The 21,113-nt window shown below is 37.3% G+C and overlaps 1 protein-coding gene across 1 annotated transcript in view; it reads left to right on the top strand.

Moving 5' to 3' along the window:
* AATF (apoptosis antagonizing transcription factor) overlaps nt 1-21,113 on the top strand; it is a 101,570-nt gene that overhangs the window by 37,867 nt on the left and 42,590 nt on the right. Inside the window, exons 5-8 of the mRNA XM_012648696.1 lie at nt 1,876-1,990; nt 3,173-3,371; nt 3,921-4,085; nt 6,420-6,503. Coding sequence (XP_012504150.1) covers nt 1,876-1,990; nt 3,173-3,371; nt 3,921-4,085; nt 6,420-6,503 — 563 coding nt within the window. The remainder of the gene's footprint in view (nt 1-1,875; nt 1,991-3,172; nt 3,372-3,920; nt 4,086-6,419; nt 6,504-21,113) is intronic.

Genomic DNA, 21,113 nt, shown 5'->3' with positions numbered 1-21,113 from the left:
TTTTGCTTACTTTTCATCTTAATCCATTTCTGAAAAGCTGACAGAAGAATAATTCTGTATTGACTTTTTTCTTATGAGAATAAACTTTTATCTCCATATTTGTTGAAAAGTTTTGGGTTTTCTTCTTTTTCTTAAGATTGAGAGCAACAGATTGAGAACCTTGGTTTGGAACACAAGGTATTTTGGATTTTTTCAGGTAATATTTATATATTACAAATCCTCCCAGTGGCATGATATGCATTGATTATAAAAGGATTAGAGTATAGAATTTAGAAGAGATGTGATCAAGGATCTTATTTTAAATAAGAAAGTTGTATTTATATAGTTTTATGTAGAGATTATTTGAAAGAATGCGGAGTAGTTGTTGGATCATTGAGTTCCTTCTGACCTGTCTGAGAAGACCTTCTTAGGTAGGTTAGTTCTTCACCTTGTATGTGCTGAAATAGAACACTAGTATAAAATATATGGAGAACTTGTCTAACTCACGGGTTGGTGTCCCATTGATGAAACAGGTTGGGATGTAAAATAGTGAGAAGGCTGCTCATGCTGGGCAGGTAGAGGCAGAAGCAGAAAAGACAGATAAAATAAGACCTATAAAAATCATTTAACCTAAATTTGTGTGGGCTGAAGTTTGTATGGAAGGTAAAATAGAAACAAATGTGGGGTAGCTGAATGGAAATAGGGATGCTTGTGAGAAGATTACAGTTGTGTAAGGGAAAGAGGGAAGGAGTGGTGGAAGCATGGCCAGAGATAAATGGACAATTATTAGTGATACTCCAATGGAAAATATAGGATTTAGCAACCAGTTAGATGTACAGAATAAGAGCACCAAATGTCAGTGATCTCCTGTGAAAACACATTAAACAGAGCAGAGAAATTGAGACAAGGGAGAAATATTACAAAGGAAGAAAAAGTTCTGTTTCTGACATGGTATGTTTGAATTAGTGATGGAGCATCCATGTGAAGATTTTCTGGCAGTTGCTGGAAATGGGAGTTTGGTATTAGGAAGGTGTCTGGAGTGCTTTCAACACATAAATGGTGATTATCAGTGTCTAGTCAGCCTCTTTAAGAGGATTATTCTGATAGAGAAGGTAAGAGTTCAGTTCTCAGAAGAACCAGTTTTTATTCTGCAAGTTTTTAGCCATGGACTGTATACTTAATCTTGAGCGGATATGTTATACACATGTATGTTCTTGATGTGTAATTTTTAAAAAATTTTTGTTTTTACATGTGATCATTCCTAAGATGTACAAAATTTTAATATACAATTCATGACTGCAAATAAAAAGCCATTAATGTGGGTTTTCATACATGAACGGGAACTTTCCATAAGAATATGTGCCGAGAGATTGGGTGAACAGTGTGGCAGCTCAAACTAGAGGCAGATGAGATCTCCTGGGAGAGGGGGAGGTGTGGTGGCAAGGATCCCGGGACTCAGTTGTGCTCTTTCAGAGAAGAGGAATTGCTTAAGCAGCTGGTTGATACAGGGATAATCCATCAGGTCCGTGGGTAACCTGTAGGACAATACCCACAAAACTTAACACCAACAGAACAAGTTAGTGGTTATAAAGGAGTTTGACACACTTAATACATTTAAGAACTGACAATTTATTGAACTCTTACTGTTCGCACTTTTCTAAACATCTTACACGTATGATCTTACTTGTTCCTCACAATAATCCTATGAGGTAGGCACTGTTATTATTTCCATTTGGGAATTCTGTATTTCAGAGAGTTTTTCAGTCCCTGGGTACCCTGCACCTCCCGCTTTCATCCCCATCAGCCAGAACTGCTCAGGAGTCATGAGTTATAGGCATCGCCTGCTTTAGAGAATTGTAGATAACTAATTGTCCTTTCTTTGTGCTTTATTCCCAGGTCACAAGGCACTTAAAGCATTGTTGAGGTCATTGGTAGATCTTCAGGAAGAGTTACTTTTCCAATATCCAGACACTAGATACCTAGTAGATGGGACAAAGCCCAAAGCAGGAAGGTAAGGAGGGAATGGAACTATGGAGCTGTTTATTTCTTTTCATTTTGGATAGTTTCTTAACATTTATGAAAGAGAAAGCCAAAGTTCTTTTCAGGTAGATTCCAGACTTAATGTTAGTAAAATAGAAAGAGCCCCTTATATTTAACTTGTAGTTAGGATGGCACATAAATTTGGAATTAGATTTTGGATTTTTATACTTAGTTGTACCTAGTTCACTTTGTGGGCTTAGGTAAAAGACTTGGCTTCTCTTTAGATCTATTGGAATTAGCAGATAAAAGCACATTTTTATGAAATTAATGTTTATGAAACACTTTGTGTCCATACCATCGGATCACTGGTCACAACCATCTCCTTTTCAGTGAGGGAAGAAGCTGTTATTTTGAAAGATGGAAAAATTTCAGAAAACAACAGCAAAATAGCTCTTTTTCTTTTTTGAAATTATTACATTTGATGAAGGTTTTTAACCTTTTTGTTCGCACCTGCTGTATGTGGTACCTGCTTGCTTTTTTTCCTTGGGCTTGTCCTTTGTTTCATTTTTTTGGACTGAACTAATTGGAAGGACAAGAAGGAAGCTCACATTTATTGAGCACCTATTATGTGTTGGGGTCAGTAATGTATTGAGTGCGATTGGCTATACAGTTGGAAGTTGTATTACATTCTCATGGCAGTTACATATACATCCTCACAGCTTAGTGCTGATTCTTTTGCCTACCCCTTTAAGTTTTCTTCACATTCCACTTGTCTTCTGTTTGGTTTAGCTAATATTATTCATCTTTCCTGAACAGTTGGTTACAGAGAGACGTTTCCCTTATTGATTTGAGGATTAAGGTCATAGAAATGTGATTATATGTTTAATTTTTAAAGACCCTCATGTAATAGGACAGGCCTGGTTCATACACGTTTCTGATAATGCTTTTACAACTTCATTTATTTTTATGGCTTGCTTACCTTTTAAAAAATGTTTTGAAACCAGTTATTTTTACATTTATTTGAAAAGTTACATGAGTTTTGATTGATCTCATGAACATTCTTTTCAAATAAAAAAGAAGCCCTCTTATCTTTGGTGATATTTTAAATGTAGACAGAACAAGTAAGGCGTAAACATTCTCTACTTCATGTGAACCTAATTTATTTAAGTAATGTTTATTTACACTGGACTTAGTGTTCTTATTGGTTTTCTAGTGAAGAGATTTCTAGTGAGGATGATGAGCCAGTACAAGAGAAGCAGCAGCAGAGAAGGGTCCTGCCAAAGAGGAAGCTGGAGGTGGATGAGTACCCCAGCTTCATGGCAAAGCGCTTTGCTGACTTTACAGCCTACAGGAACCGCACCCTTCAGAAGTGGCATGATAAAACCAAGCTGGCTTCTGGAAAACTGGGGAAGGCAAGTGTGTGTGTGTGTGTGTGTGTGTGTGTGAGTGAGTGAGTGAGAGAGAGAGAGAGAGAGAGGTTGTATGGACCTAAAAGCATTGTAACTACAGCTTGTTTGTATGGATGTTGCTACAAAGTAATAGTAATCAGTCATTTCTGTGGCAAAATGTACTGAACTTCTGCCACTGGGATTTATATAATACCATTCAGATTTGGGATTTTAACTTTATTAGAAAGAATGTTTTATTCTTGAAATTGAGGCCTTGTAGTGTTCAATGCTGAAAATACAAAATACTTTAAAGACATGGATTTTAAAACAATAATTATTAAAGTAGCAGAAGTTAATCTCTGGATGTAGAAAAGTGATATGACCTGCTTGAGGCTAATTTTTTTTTTTTCTGAGAACAATGATAGCCATTCACAAACTCAGTCCTTAACAGAAAATCTCTTCCGAAAAGATGATTATCTATTTCTCCGCTGACACAGAAAGATAGAGAAACCAATGTAGCTGCCTTCAGCACGGATTTTCTGCATTATCTGACACTGGTTAATATTGTTGCAGGGTTTTGGTGCCTTCGAACGCTCAGTCTTGACTCAGATTGATCATATTCTAATGGACAAAGAAAGATTACTTCGAAGGACACAGACCAAGCGCTCTATCTACCGAGTTCTTGGCAAACCTGAACCAGCAGCCCAGCCTGTCCCAGAAAGCTTGCCAGGAGAACCGGTAAGAGCTCTGTGATGCAGGGTGATTATGGGGAAAAGTTTCTATGAGACTAATTAACTGAAAAACTTATAGGTATTACCTGTTGGTATAAGAAGTTAGTGAAAGAAAGGAAAACAGCACTATTTTACTGGATTGTTGAGAAACTGAGAGTATGTGGGAGGAGGAAGTTTTTAAAAATGGGGCTACTATTAACTTTTGTATGTCATCTTCTCTTAATTTTGAATTTGATACAGGATTCTGGTAATGGAAGCATTGTGAATCCAATTTTTAAAATTCAGTTTTAGAGCTATTTCTATGGAAATGTTAGTATGGAAGCAAGTGTATACTTTTTAGGTTTAATGTTTGCCATTTAGGTATTCTAGAAAAGGACCCAAAAGCAGAATATTCAGATTATTTTGTTTTAAGGAAACATTTAAATTTTTTTAATTATAGGAGAAATGTATACTTAATACTTTTAAGTTTATAAAAAATGAAAATGAAAAATTTCCCCCTACTCGAAAAATTCAGTTCCTCAGATTTAACCATGTTAATATTAATAGTTATAACAAGGCCAGGCATGGTGGCTCTAATTCTATCCCTTTGAGAGGCTGAGACGGGGATTGCTTGAGGCTGGGAGTTTGAGACCTCTGGGCAACATAGCCAGACTCCAGACTCAGGCTCTACAAAAAAAAAAAAAAAGATTTAGATGGGTGTGGTGGCATGCACCTGTAATCTCAGCTACTTGGAAGGCTGAGCAGTGAGGATCGCTTGAGCCTGGGAGTTCGAGGTTACAGAGAGCTGTGATTGCACCACTATACTTCAGCCTGGGTGACAGAATGAGACCCTGTCTCTTTTAAAAAAAAAAAAAGTTGTAATAAGCTTCAAGCATTTGGGTCTTTTTTTTTTTTTTTTTTTATTTCAGGAAATTATTGGGGGGTACAAACATTTTGATTACATGTTATGACTTTGTCACATCCCAACCATGATTTGAGACATGCTCTTCCCCCCCTACAACACTCACCATGTCCCTTAGTTGTAAGTTTACCCACCCCCAACCACCTACCCCCAAAGAATATTACTACCGTGTGAACACCTTAGTGTCGATCAGTCAGTGCCAGTTTGATGGCGAGTACATGATACCTCACTTCAGAGGATGGGCTCAAGCTCTATCCAGGAAAATATAAGAGGTACTAGATCACCGTCATTTTTTACAGTTGAGTAGTATTCCATTATATACATATACCATATTTTATTAATCCACTCATGGATTGACAGGTACTTGGGTTGTTTCCACATTGTTGCTATAGTGAATTGTGCTGCCATAAACATTCGAGTACAGATGTCTTTATTATGGAATGACTTTTCCTTTGGGTAGATGCCTAATAGTGCTACTGCTGGATGAAATGGTAGTTCTACTTGTAGCTCTTTGAGGTATCTCCAAATTCTTTATTTTTATTTTTATTTTTTTGTTGAGACAGAGTCTTGCTCTGTCACCCTGGCTACAGTGCAGTAGTGTCATCATAGCTCACTGCAACCTCAAACTCCTGGACTCAAGCCATCCTCCTGCCTCAACCCCCTAGGTAGCTGGGACTACAGGTGCATGCCGCAACAGCCAGCTGAGTTTTCCATTTTTTGTAGAGACAGGGTCTACAGGGTCTTGCTCTTGCTCAGGCTGGTTTCAACTCCTGACCTCAAGCAATTCTCTTGCCTCGGCCTCCCAGAGTGCTAGGATTATGGGGTGAGCCACCATGCCCAGCCAGAATCTCACAACTTTTAAAATGTAATGTATCCTAGACACTTTTTCCATATCGTTACATAGAGATGTATTTCATTTTTCTTAATGATATGGATGTGTACTATAATTTATTCAAACACTGGATATTTATGTTGTTTTCTAGTTTTAGAAACAGTGCTACAAGTTGTGTGTTTTTGTGAACATATGGATAGATTTCTTGATGTGTAAATGTTAACGAAAATACACTAAATCCTGATAGATGTTGCCACATTGCCTCTAAAAAGGCTGCATTAATTTCTAATCCCTCCAGCTATGATCTCCAGTACTGTGTTGCCAGTCTTAGAGGTGAAAAATGGTATCTTCTCATTTTAATTTGCATGTGTTTTATTAGAATTGGGTTAAACATTTTCATATGATTATTTGTGGAGTTTTGTTTTTGTCCACTGTCTGTTAACATTTTTGCCTATTTTTCTATTGGACTGTTTTGTTTTTTAATTTTAAGAGCTTTTTATATCTTAAGGAAAACAGTGCTTTGACTGTTACATGTATTATTTGCAGTAGCTTTGTTTCTTTGATAACCTCATTGGGGTTCCCTCTTTCCTTACTCCTTGTTAATATAGGAGATCCTTCCTCAAGCCCCTGCCAATGCTCATCTGAAGGACTTGGATGAAGAAATCTTTGATGATGATGACTTTTACCACCAGGTGTGATTTTTTTTTTAATATATATTCTTTTGTTACAAATCAGGTTTTAGTATTTTAAAACAACTGATAAAATTCTCTGAACAACAAAGGTAGCTTATTTTGAAAGGATAAGAGGCAGACAGTAGTTAGAACTCCTACATTCAAAATTAACTTACTGTGTCATTCAGGATTTGTTGCTTTTCTTCTGTTACATGTTTTCCTTTTGAAATGAAAGCAGCTACAGCTATTTTTTTTGGTTGTTGCTTGAGTATAAATTATCTGTAAAGCAATTTCAGATTCTTTGAGTCAGGTGGTTTGTTCTTCCTCAGCCGTTTTTGGTAATGGAGGACTTTTTGTAGGTTGTTAAGTTTCTTGTCCCATTACTATTAGAGTGGGACATGGAGCTGGAAGTCTGAGATCCCAGAGTTCTTGAATTGCACTTCTGTTTCTATTATTATTAAGCCTTTTGTTTTTAATGTCTTTTTGTGCCTGTTCAAATCAGTTAAGCATGTACTAAGAGTGTCTGCTACTGTTGATTATAATAATAGTATAGTGCTTTGAAGATGGAAAGAATTGGTAGAATTTGAAATATGGTCCAGTTCTCAATATGTCTTCACAAACATCCTCCAATTCTTTTCCTAACATTACTGTCTGCTGCCATGCTGCTTTTTAGTGATGCTGGAGACTGTTAATGTAGGCTAAACATTTGGGCTATTCTAAAGAACTGAAACAACTTCCTGTATTCCTGGGTCTCTTGATAAATTATATTTGTTAATGAAATATGCTTTAGGCTGTACCCTTTCTAGCTTAGTGGAGAATCGAGGATGCTACTCAGCAGTGATACACCAGTTTTACCATGAGCCATTGTTTATCAAGATAATGTTTTTCTCTGTAGAATTCTTAGTGTGTTAACTTTTGCCAAAGAATTTGCAACTGCTTGTTGAGGGATTAACAGTGATGGCTGTACTATGCATATGGATATGAAGGAAGGCACTTCTTAGGAAGATTACATGTAAAGCCAGAATAAGTGATTCTATATTGGGGTTTTGCCCTAAAAAGAGAAACTATTACTTTTTTTATTCATTCTATAATGTTTGATAAAATTATTGCCATAAATGAGTCTTAAAAGTAATGATAAAAAAAAAGTAATGATGAGAGGGTATAGGAAAGAGGATTGGTGTGGTCTCAGCTGTTGTCAAAGGTCCTGATTCTTTTTTCCTTTTCTTCTCTTATTATATCCATTTGTCAGAAGAATAGGGAACTCTGTTTTGTTCTGGAGTGTCTAAGAAAGTACCTGATGTGGGATATTAATGCTGTATAACTGTGTGAGATCATGGGAGACAATCAAAAATGTTCTAGTCCTCATTAATTGAAGTGTACATTGTTCAATGGAAAGTGTATCATAAATTAAATAGGCTTAATAAAATAAACTGAAATTACTGGGCAGAAGTTATTTCTATTGGCAATCCTTAGTCTGAAAGATTTTTTTTTTTCTTTTTTTGCCTGGAGCTCTGTTTAAAAAGAAATAGCCTTACTTGATTGGCCCTTCATCCCAATTAATAATTTTAACTTCGATAAATTCTGATTTCAGAGTTATGACTAGTCACATCTTAGCTTTTCCCCTTGCTGGTTAATTGGGGTGCTGGGGTTAATCTAAATTAAAACTTAAACTAATAGAGGTCAGCAAGGCAGCTGAAACACCTGAGTGAAACAAATGGGGCTGCCAGGCGCAACTTTATCTTGGCCGTTTCCCAAGAGGGAAGTGGCAGCAAATTGGAGTTGTTTCAGCCTTCTTCTGTAAAGGTGAATGATGGGTGACACTTGTTAATGTACAGCATCTCCGGAAGCATTCCAGATTGCTTTGCTGCTGTACCAACTGCTGCCATCCATGCACAGTCAGTAGGAACTGGACCAGTTGCCAACATCTGGCAGCACAGCAAGGAATGGGTGCAAGTCTTGAAACCCCGCAGATTCTAAATATGGTGCTTAGAACTGTGCAGGCTTTAATCACTTACCCCTCTTTGGCAGCAGGCTACGACAGCTTATCCTAGCCTCGTACATCACATCCCGACATCTGCTGAGCTGCAAGGCAGCTGCACATTCATTTTCCTTCCTTGCCTTTTCTCTTTGCTTCCTATTCCCCTTCTTCTTCCTACTCCCCGCTCCCTTCAGCTTTCCTCCCCCTCCCCAATATACTTCTTGGGAGAGATGATCTGTAAAGATTACTGCTTCATTGTGTGCAAGTAATTGTGGTGATGCCAGGCCCTTGACAGACACAAGGTAGCACCTGTTCTGCTGACCTGGTTAATTTCTTCTGTTGAGTGGGATTTGCCAGAGATTGGAGCTGAAGCCAATTCAATGATAAGGCTAAAGAAAATGGCTGTATGTTTTCTGTCACCTCCCAATTAAATTGGCTTCATAAAGTGCTTTCCTTTATTTGTCAGGGTAGTAAGCCTGAGCTAAATGTTGCATTCAGAAGTGGTACAATGTATTACAATGGGCCTGTGAGTTTTCATTTATGTTTTTCTTTTTCTTTTTAATGTGGTCGTATGGAAGAGCTGGGTGGTGAATATAATAGATTCCTCCCCCCCCACCCCTTTTAAAAACCATACTTGAAGCCAGACTTTTTGGGTCCCATGTTTTGTAAGGAAGAGATTATAGCCACATTGAATTTTAATGTTTGATTGTAAGGGTTTAAAGGCTTACTTGATTGATTCAGGTGTCTCGAGGCTGTGTAAATGCCCTAAATACTGGGAATGCTATGTGGGGTCAGAACACTACCTCCCCCACCCCCCCCCACACTAATTCTCGCTCTCATTCTTTGTTTCTTAATGTGTCTTAAGTTACTGCAACTTTGTATTATTTAATAAAGGTACATGTATGTATGTATATATGTGTGTGTACATATATACATATGTATGGGGGGCGTTGAAGACACTATCAGATATCATAAATAATGCCATCATTTTTAGAGCAGAAAACAACCTTATAAGAAATTAAGTACCTGAGAAGTTAGGTAACTTCCTGAAAGTCATATGGTAAATGGCACTACTGATACTTGATCTCAAGACTTGTCAGACAAAGCCTTGTTCTTTCCATACGTTTATTTCTTAAATATTTCATTCTTGAGCCATAAAAAGATTTCACTATACAGTTTTCAGTTTGTAAATAAATAAGCTTCATTTTCTTGGAACCAAAAGAAATATTATGTGTTAGAAAGTAATTTTTTTTCCCTTAGAAGGCAAATGATTTATTGAACTCCTGTTACTTAACAATTCTAATGAAAAAATTAGCTTTACAGTTTTGTTACTGGTTTGTTTGGAAACTAGAATTGCTGAAAGCTTGAAGTATAGCCAGTGGTGAAGGTTTTATGAGAGGAACTGTTCACCTGCTACAGAAAAGCATTGTAGGGTTTTACTTCCAAATGGAATTAGTTTGCATTTGGCCTATTTCTTGTCAAAGCTCATTCCTAAAGATAATTTTCACAAAACATGAAGGTTGTAAATGACCATGAAGGATGAGCCATTCAGAAATGTTTTCAGTATCTGTTTTTCATTTTCATGATCCTATCTGCTACTTTATAACAGTAAGTTCTTTTAAGATGTGTTGTCTCTATTACCATTTAAGGTTTTTCTTTTGTTTTGCTTTTTTAAACCATCAGATAATCTTTGACTTGGTAAACTTGAGTTCTTTTTTTTTTTTTGAGACAGAGTCTCACTTTGTTGCCCGGGCTAGAGTGAGTGCCGTGGCGTTAGCCTAGCTCACAGCAACCTCAGACTCCTGGGCTCAAGCGATCCTACTGCCTCAGCCTCCCAAGTAGCTGGGACCAGGCATGCGTCACCAGGCCCGGCTAATTTTTTTTTTTTTCTATGTATTTTTAGGTGTCCAATTAATTTCTTTCTATTTTTTTGGTAGAGATGGGGTCTCGCTCTTGCTCAGGCTGGTCTCGAACTCCTGAGCTTGAGCGATCCGCCCGCCTCGGCCTCCCAGAGTGCTAGGATTACAGGCGTGAGCCACCGCGCCCGGCCTAAACTTGAGTTCTTAGAGAACTGGGGACGGACCAACATTTGCTGGGTGCGAGTTTACGTGCCAGCTCCTGGACTAAGTTGATAGGTACTTAACATACATCTGTATTTAATCCTCACAAGATCCCCATATTGTGATGTGACTGCACTTAGCAATAGGCTATATAAAGTGACTGATTTTATTCTTTTCATATCCCAGACCTCAAACTAGTTTCTTGTCACTTCATGGAATATTTTGTTCTGAAAGGACTAATTGAGCTTGGATGTTGACGGATCGATACCTGGATTTCTAAAAGTTCATTAGGATTTTGTATGTTGCTTCTAGCTCTGTTTAGTTTTGATCTGGTTTGTTCTGTCACTTTGAATCTAGCCGGGAGTGTCTAGAGAAAGGCATAATAGATTTTGCTCTTTTGATGACCACTTTGATGGGTTAAATTTCTCCTTTCATTTGCCATCAGGACATGTCTATAACTGACCTTGCCACATGCTGGACTTTTGTATCTAAGACAGTTGATAATGCCATAAGCAAGTAATTACTAATTCACTGAACTATTAAAAGTCAATAATGTTGAGAAATAGAGAAGAGACAAGCTATCTGACAAGATGGTTTACTTTAATTAAGTTGTTGAGTGATTAATATGGACAGTTGATGTGGTGGCTTTAATCATATGCGTTTAGATCTTGGTGTGAATAAGAGATGTCTCAAGCTACCCTATGTTAATGGCAATACAATATTCTTTCTGTTGGCATATATCTTTCCAGTGGTTCAGTTGATGGTTAATAACATATTTTAAAGTTTGATTTGAACTTATATTGATGAGTTATTGGAAAATAGATGCCTTCTGTTCAGAGTAGTATTTTGTTCTTAGTTTTGCTTTAAAATTGTTGCTATTATTTGGATAGTGTTTATTATCTGGATAGTGTCTGGATATTATTTGGATAGTGCTATTATCTGGATAGTGTTTCTTAAAAGATTGATGAAACTAACTACACATAGACCTTTATGGTGAATTTAGAAAGAACGTACGTATGAAGTACATACATTTTAAAACTGAAATTATGATTGAAGCTATTGCATGGAATACTCAAGTTCATTTTTGGGGGTCATAGTAATGGTGTTTTAAAAAAACCCAGACCAAATACCAATGTCCAATTAAATTCCAGTTTTAATAACTACAAGATTATTTTGTGTACCATGTGTAAGGATTTTATTTGAGCTACGTGGTGGTTTCTGTGCTGCCTTCTTAAGACATTTTTTGCTGGCGTGCTGCAGTTACATACTTGTCAGTGTTTAGACTCAAATATAGCATCAGTATTGGCATTTGATTGCTAGCTTGGGCTCACAATTGTGGAGGCTACACAGAACAGGAGGCCAAACGCCACATTTTATAATAAATGCAAGCTCCACACATTTTATCAAACAATAACGTCGAGGTAAGGCGCACATGACCAACCCTCATTTCTTCGGCTTTCTTGCTTTAAATATCACTGGAGCATGACGTTAGTACTACTACTTGATTTAGACAAAGGTGAAACCTCAGCACAAAGCCTCAAGACAGTACCTTTTGTGGGGCCATCTAGGAAAGAGAAAAGAATTGGCTTAGAACCATTGAAGAAACTTTCAGACACAAGTGGTACCCTGAGAGTTTATTAGGCAAACATGTGGCCAAAATTGCCTTTTTTTTTTTGTACTAATAAGCACAGTGTCAGCTGTCTGAGTGTAAGTTCAACATAGGATTCCAGCAGTATTTTAGTAGCTCCAAGTGAAGAATTTTGCACTCCTCAAGAAATGGGGAGTACTACCTCTTCACTAAAGTAGGCATGATGTCTTGGTATTAGATCATATTTAATGTATTATTTCTTTAAAGTAATTTATAGGGAAAATGATTTAGCAAGGAAAGGGGAAGTTAATAGGCATCTTCAAAAATGTGTGTGCATTGTGGATCTAGAATAGAACATAACTGTTTTAAAGTTGGGTAACATCTTTGGGACCATCAAGTCCAAACTGTCTTTTTACAAGTGAGGAAATTGGAGCCTAGAAGAAGTACATGACTGATATAAGATCACCCCACTTAGTGAGTTAGCACATTGAAACTCAAGTGTTCTTGCTTCCAGTTTGATTTTCTTTTTAGCATATTATACTGCCTTTTGATTGGTCAAGTTTGAAAATCCGTTTGAGAATTTCCTTTTCAAATCTATATCTGTTTAGGGAATAGGAAAACTAATGCCTATATCTATTTGCTCTCTGACAATTCACATGTATCACTTTTATGCAGTTATAAACTTTATTCAGTTAACATTTATCATGTCAGATGCTAGGTTTATAACGGCTAAGAAGACAAAAATTCCTGCCCGAGGAATTTGCGTTATTTAACAAGTGAAGGTCTCTCTAATTCTGTGAAGTCACAAGATTAAGAGTGTGACTTTACTAAAACTTAAGGGAAGAAAATAATTGGTCAAGAGAGCAATTGGGTTCTTGATATAATAACATGCATGTAGTTCTTTAGTGTTATCTTGTAACAAGTATACCTCAAGCATTCATTAGCATATGGGTTTATCCCTCAACATATACCTGATCTAATTCTTAAAGTAATTTCTCTATAACTTATAAAAGGCCTTTAGTGATGGTATTGATATAAAGTCTGGATAATATAAATTCCCTCTTTTCCAAGAATGCAGTCATTGTTGGAAGCTAACTTGAGGTACTGGTATCCACAGAAACTTATTTCAGGTTAGAAGAGCCTTCAGGTTGGTGATGGGTACAGGAGGGTTCATTTTGCTATTGTCTACTTTTATGGATGTTAGAAAATTTCTATAATAAAAAGTTACAGAAAAGCCTTCAGATTTCTTTTTTCCTTCCATTCATTCATTCAACAAATATTTGAGTTACCTACTGTATATTTATTAACTATTGTTCTAGGCTGTGCTGTCCAGTGTAGTAGCCACCTAATAGCTATTTAAGTTTAAATTTTGGTGAATTTAAATAGAATAAAATAAAGTTTAGCTCCTCAGTCATACTAGTCATATTTCAAGTGCTAAGTAGCCACGTGTGTTAATACGTACTGCATCGGGCAATGCAAATATAGAACATTTCCATCATCACAGAAAGTTCTCTTGGGGCTCTGTTAGAGGCTAAAAGGAAACACAGTTCCTGCCCTTGTGAGCATTCATTCTGTTACCAGTCTCCAAGTGAAGGTTTTTCCGAGTTCTTGGTGTTCCTCATGGAAAAGAATTTCAGGACACACCACTTAAGGCGCGCAAATGAAAGCTTTATTGAAAGTGAAAGTACACTTTCAGGGAGGAGAGCGGGCAGGCTTGAAAAGAGAAGCTGCCCTGAGAGGTAGTGGTTTCAGATCTTTTGTAGTCTTCCTAATTGAAGGGAGGAATATTCAAGGCCAAGCTATTGGCTTTTGCTAAAAATTTGGGTAATAATTCCTAGAATTGGGTTCCCTCACATTTTCATATTTTATAGGGTTGTCTTGGAACTGTCATGGTGATTTTAAGGACAGAGAAGTTTTAAAACCACAATGTAAATGATATTATAATTAGCCAAAGTTCATTTAAGGTAGCAGAGATAGCTGAGAAGCCAGTTGAAGCCTGTTCTTGCCTTGGTTATCAGCCCGTTTTGTTTAAGGGTTGTTTACTTTGACACCTGCACCCAGTCTTCAAGCCCCTGCATTAGGTCTCAGCCCTGTCTCCTAGTCTCCTACTCTAACGATTCTAGCTTAGGTAGGTAGGATGAAACAGGGAAATATGTTGTGACAAGCGTAGTAGAGAATCTTAAAACTGGGTATGGTGAAAGCAAATGCTAGGGTAGAGAAGTGATGTTTATTGTTTTTATTTAGGATGTTCAGGAGAGAAGGTGATAGCAGAGAGCTGAGGAAGTGACTAACAGAGCCATGTAGGTATCTGGGGGGAGAGTGTTGGGGACAAAGGGGATGGCAAGTGCAAAGGCTGTGAGGCAAAGCAGAGGCTGGCATGTTCCAGGTACATCAAGGAAGCCAGTGTCCCTGGGGGGTAGTAGGCAGAAAGAGAGTGATATGAGAGGAGGTCAGAGGTGATGGAAGGCCAGATCCTATGGGACCTTGTAGGCCACTCTGTCACTTTGCTATGACTGAGATGGGAAACCACTAGAGGGTTTTGAACAGAGGAGTAACATGATTGGATTAATATTTTGAGGGGATCACTCTGATGGCTGTATCGAAAATAGACCCTAGAGAATAAGGGGCAAGGTGGCAAAGGGATACCAGTTAAAAGACTCTAGTGGGGATCCAGGCAAGAGATTGGTTGTAGCTTGGTCTAGGGTGGTTTCGGAGGGATAAGTGGTTAGATTCTAGGTTTATGTTGAAGGTTGAGCTGACAGGATTCGCTGGTGGATTGTATGTGGCATGTGTAAAGAGAGTAGTCAAGCATGAATTTTAACGTTTTGGCCTGAACAGTTAGAAGGAGGAAGTTGCTATTTACTGAGATAGGAAAAAACTGAGAGAAGATAGTTTGGAGGAGAAATCAGGAACTTAGTTTTGATTATATTGCTCTTCCCTACCCCATGGACCTGTTTGTTATGACAATTTTGATTTCAAAATAGTTATTAAGTTTGTGCTACATCTGCCACATTAGGTGTGTGTATATATATATATATATATATATATATATTGGAGTTAATGGAAAGGTCTAGGCTGAAGGTATAAATTGAGAGCCATCAACATATAGATTGTATGTAATACCATGAGACTGTATGGTATTACCTGGGGAATGAAGGTAGAGAGAAAAAGAGAAGAGATTCTAAGCCTGCATCCTAGGACATTCAAACATTTATAAGCTGGGGAGATGGGAAGGAACCAGCACAGGTGATTAAGAAGGAGCAACCAGTGAGGTAAAATAGAATAAAAGAAGAATGATTTTCCAGGTTACATGTAAAAGAAATGTTTCAAGAAGGAGAGAATCTGGTATCATCCTAATACCAAACAAAACCAGACTAAAACATCACAAAGAAAGAAAATTACAGACCAATATTTCTTATGCATGTTGATATGAAATACTAGCAAACTCAATCCAGCAACACATAAACAGGATTATTTACCATGACCAAGTGGGATTTAGCCCAGGAATGCAAGGTTAGTTTAACATCAAAAATCAATTAATATAATATACCATATCAATAGAATAAGGGCAGAAATCACATGATCATCTCAATAAATACAGCAAAAGCATTTAATGTATTTTCATGATAAAAACACTCAACAAACTAAGAATAGAAGGGAACTTCCTTATCTGGTAGAAAATATCTATGAAAACCCACAAGTAACATTATACTCAATGGCCAAAGACTAAATACTTTCCCCTAAGATTAGGAACAAGATGAGGATGTCTGCTCTTGCCATTTCTTTCTTTCTTTTTTTTTTTTGAGACAGAGTCTCACTGTGTTGCCCGGGCTAGAGTGCCATGGCATCATCCTAGCTCACAGCAACTTCAGACTCCTGGGCTCAAGGGATCCTTCTGCCTCAGCCTCCTGAGTAGCTGGGACTACAGGCATGTGCCACCGTGCTCGGCTAATTTTTTCTATATATTTTTAGTTGTCCGATTAATTTCTTTCTATTTTTAGTAGAGACGGGGTCTCGCTCTTGCTCAGGTTGGTTTTGAACCCCTGAGCTCAAACAATCCACCCGCCTTGGCCTCCCAGAGTGCTAGGATTACAGGCGTGAGCCACCGTGTCCGGCCCTCTTGCCATTTCTATTCAGCATTGTACTGGAGGTTCTAGCCAGGGCATTAGGCAAGAAAAAAATAAAAGACATGTAACTTGGAAAGAGTGAAATAAAACTGTCTTTTATTTGCATTTGTCATGATCCTATATATAGAGGGTACCAAAGAAACCACCAAAAACAACTAGAGCTAATAAACAAATTCAGCAAAGTTGCAGGATACAAAATGAATACACAAAAATCAGTTGTGTTTCTATTTACCAGCAATGAGTGATCTGAAAAGGAAATTAGGAAAACAATTCCATTTACAGTAGGATCTAAATGCATAAAATACCTAGTAATAAATTTAACCAAGGAGATAAAAAACTTGTACAATGAAAATTATAAACATTGCTGAAAGAAATTAAAGACCTAAATCGATGGAAAGCTATCCCATGTTCATGGATTAGAAGACTTAATATTGTTAAGATGACAGTATTCTCCAAATTGGTCTAAAGATTCATCATAATCCCTTTCAAAAATCCCTGTTGCCTTTTTTGCAGACATTGACAAGCTGATGCTAAAATTTGTATGGAAATGTAAGAACCCAGAATAGCCAAAACAATCTTGAAAAAAAGGAACAAAGTTGGAGGACTCACACTTTCCAATTTCAAAACTTACTACAAAGCTACAGTAATCAAGATGTGTGGTACTGGCCTAAGGCTAGGCATAGAGATTAGTGGAATACAATTGGGAGTCCAGAAGTTAACTCTTACTTTTATGGTCAGTTGAATTTTGACAGGGGTGTCAAGAAAATTCCATGCTGGAAAGAACAATCTTTTCAACAAATGGTGTTGGGACAACTGGATATGCACATGCAAAAGAATAAAGAGGGAGCCTTCCCTCACAGCTACACAAAAGTTATTATAACTCATAATTGATCATAGACCAAAACATAAGAGCCAAAACTATTAAACTTTTAGAAAAAATATAGGAGTAAATCTTCATAATCTTTGGTTAGGAAATGGTTTTTTAGATATGACACCGAAAGTACAAGTGATAAAAGAAATAGATAAATTGGACTTCATTGAGATTAAAAAGTTTTGTGCTGCAAATGGCACCATCAAGAAAGTGAAAAGACAACCAACAAAATGGGAGAAAACATTTGTAAATCACATATCTGATAATGGGCTGATATGTAGAATATATAAAGAACTCTTACAACTTAATAATGAAAGACAACCCAGTAAAAATTAGCAAATGATGTGAATAGATACTTCCTCAAAGAAGATATATAAATGACCAATAAGCCCAGGAAATGATGCTTAATATCTTGAGGGAAATGCAAAATAAACCACAGTGAATACCACTTAACTAGGATGGCTATAACCAAAAAGATGGTAGATAGCAAGTGTTGGCAAAGATTTGGAGAATTTGGATCCCTCATACGTTGCTGTGGGAATATAAGGTGGTACAGCCTCTGTGGAAGAGTCTCACAGTTCTTCAAAATGGTCAACATAGAGTTACCATATGCTCTGGCAGTTTCACTCCTACGTATGTGCCCAAGAAAAATGAAAGCGTATATCACACAAGAACTTGTAAATGTGGATCTTAAAGTCAGCTGATTAAAAAAAAAAAAACACAAAAAGTAAACTTGTACATAAATGGTCACAGTATTATATTTAATAGCCACCAAAAAAACTCCCCAAATGTCCTTCAGTTGATAAATGGATAAAAGATATGTGATGTATCCCTATAATTGAATATTATTTGGCCATAAAAAGGAATACTACGTATTGTACTAATAATACACACTGCAACATAATGAACCCTGAAATGGTGCTAAGTGAAAGAAGCCAGTTATAGAAGACCATAACTGTATGATTTCTATTTATGTGAAATGTCTAGAATAGGCGCATCTATAGAGACAAGAAGTGAATTAGTGGTTGCTTAAGGTTGTGGGTGTTGGGGGAAAATGGAGAGTGACAGGTAATGGTTAATGGGTTTCTTTTGGGGGTGATGACTATATTCTAAAATTAAATGTGATGGTTGCACAGTTCTGTGAATATATACAACCATTGAATTGTGCAATTTAAACTGGTGGATTTTATGTTATGTTGATTATATCTGAATAAAGCTACCATGTCAAATGCTGCAGATGGATCAAGTAAGATGAGGACTGAGAGGGTTGACCTTGGTTTTAGCAACATGGACGTCATTGGTGACTTTGACAAGAACTGTTTTGGTAGAGTGGTGGAGTGGGTTCAAGAGAGAATGAAAGGAGACAAATTGGAGACAATGAGTATAGACAGCTCTTGAGGAGGTTTGCTGTAAAGGGAATGGAGAAATGGGACAGCTGCTGGAAGGTTGGAGAAAGAGTTTTATTTTATGTTAAAATAAGAGATGTGTTTCGTATGCTGAGGGAAATGATCCAGTAGAGGAGGAGGAAATTGGTGTTGTAGGAAAGAGGTGAGAATTGCTGGTGAATATACAAGTCGAGGGGGTTGGTGTGGTAGCAGGGAATGGAGAGCATATGAGTACAGTTGCAAGTAGATAAGGGGTGAGAACATGCATGTTCTCATCTGAGTGTTTCTGTTTTACTTTATTTTATTTTTTATGAATTAAGCAGAGAGGGAGAAGATGTAGGAGGAGCTAGAGGTTTGAGAGAAGATATGGAAAAGTTACCTCAGAGAATAGGGGAGTGAATGGACTAGGAAAATATAGTAGAACCGTTAGGTAGCACTAAAGACTCACATAAGGTTAGTGGTAATTATTTATTTTCGTAGAGACAAGGTCTTGCTGTGTTGCCCAAGCTGGTCTCAAATTCTTAGCCTCAAGTGATCCTCCCACCTCGACCTCCCTGGATTACAAGGGTGAACCACTGTGCTCTCACCTTTAAATGGGGTGAGACCAGTTCGTAGGGTCTTTTTTGTTGGCCACATTAATCCACATAGGTGCAGATACTGAAGTTTGTTAATAACATGGTTTGGGGTTTTGCTAGGAAGTATAGGTACATAATCCCTTGTCTGCAATTCCGAAATTAAAAAGTTCTGAAAAGTCATAGTTTTATATTTTTTTTGGTAAGTTTGTTAAACTATTGTGGTGGCAAATACCTGATCTGAATGGTTATGAAGCTATTTATAGTCTTTATTATCTCACTTAGTGGGAATATTTTTATATTTTTTGTGTTTGACTTTAGGGTGCTGCCCCAGATTCCTCTGAGGCATTTGTGGTATATGCACTGTATTACTTTTCTAAAATACTAATAATCCTGAATTCCAAGATAGATGAATCCCCAAGAGATTGTGGATCTGTGTGACAAAGGGACAGCCTGCAGGAGAATTAAGGATGTATTGTATTAATATTTCAGGAGTGATTGTCATGATGGACCAGGAATCACATCCACCTGGGTAAGGAGGGAAGTGAGCACGTGAGGAAAGGAAGAGGGGTGGTGAAAAGGTGGCAAGATCAATGGGTTATTGATTGTGGTGGGGTTGAAGAATTACTGGCATCTGAATGCTGGAGGGAGAATGATAGAAAGATAAGGAGAGATTTGTTTCAGCTGGGCTTTTGATCCTTAAGGGACATAATTACAGTTTACAAGTTAGTACTACCCTTGTGGGCTCTTACTTGTGAATCTTCTCTAGTTCAGAATGACTTCCTCTTTATTCTTTTAACACACAAATGGCATATTGTGTGGTGCCATTAAAAGAAACATTGCCAAAGAATGCCCAGAAATAGTCAGTAATTGAGCTGGTGTCCCAAAGGATATATAACCCGTCTCCCCACCTTTATGATAAATAGAAAAAGAAAAAAGTACACACGAAAATACCCATCTAGTGACCAAGGGGCAGGATATTTGAAATGGGGACTCTTGGAAAATCTAAACAATAGCACCCTCTGTACATTGTTACTTTTGGTGTGGATTTAGAAGGAATGGCTTAATATAGTTACTTAGTCCTTGTAAAGTTCTTTTTATTTGTAGGAAAAAGAAAGGAAAAGCAGATTCGTAAAAAGAATTTCTTTGGCATTCGAATTGCTTCATTCTTACTCTGTCTTCACACATCAGGGCCTAATACTGATAGTGATTTATTTACACTTCTAGTTAATAATTAGACATTGGGAGACCCTATATATCATGCCTAATGGAATATATGGGGTCTGATGAGAAAGTTTTTTGTGTTGACTAATAAATTTTAGCCCAAATGGCCAAGCTTAGTGAAATATTATGGCCTTTGAAATATTTTAGGACTTGGGCAGAGAAAACAGAACTACTTTATTCAGTGAATGAATTTATCATTCCTTCCAAATCACAGGCCTTAGCTCTAGCTCTGGAGTGGAGACATGATGCAACGCTGAAATCAAAAAGCGGAAAAGCTAATCAAATCCTTAAAGACCAAGGGCAGTGAGGCAGAGTTAGGCTGACTTTTTCATTGATAGTCTCGAGCTATGTGTTCTCTTATTTTAGTAACGGTGGATTATTTGTAACTTCAGTGTTAAGATGCTTCTTGTACTTAATTCATGCATCCTCATTTCCTTCCATTCTTCCCTGTATTATTATTCTACTATAGGCACGTGCCACCATGCTGGACTAATCTTTTTACTTTTTTTTTTTTTTTGTAGAGACAGTTCTCGCTATGTTGTTGCCCAGTCTGATCTTGAACTCTTGGCATCAAGCCGTCCTCCTGCCTTGGCCTCCCAAAGTACTGGGATTACAGGCATGAGCCACCATGCCTGGCCCTGGATTAAATAGTTTTTTATTTTTGTTTTTAATTCAAGTACTCTTGGGATGGTTTTTTTAAAAGGTCATTTTCACTTAAATCATCCAGGTTTGTTAAATAGGCCATCCTATATGTTTGTTATTTAGGCCATCTGGCCTATGTAAGTCGTGTGAGAAAAAGAATATTGTTTGGGAAAGAGGTATTATT

Source organism: Propithecus coquereli, unplaced genomic scaffold (assembly GCF_000956105.1).
Source record: "Propithecus coquereli isolate 6110/MARCELLA unplaced genomic scaffold, Pcoq_1.0 Scaffold291, whole genome shotgun sequence".
In the NCBI taxonomy this organism is placed as follows: Eukaryota; Metazoa; Chordata; class Mammalia; order Primates; family Indriidae; genus Propithecus; species Propithecus coquereli.
The sequence above is the reverse complement of the archived record's forward strand: the minus strand, read 5'-3'. Positions and strand labels throughout refer to the sequence as shown.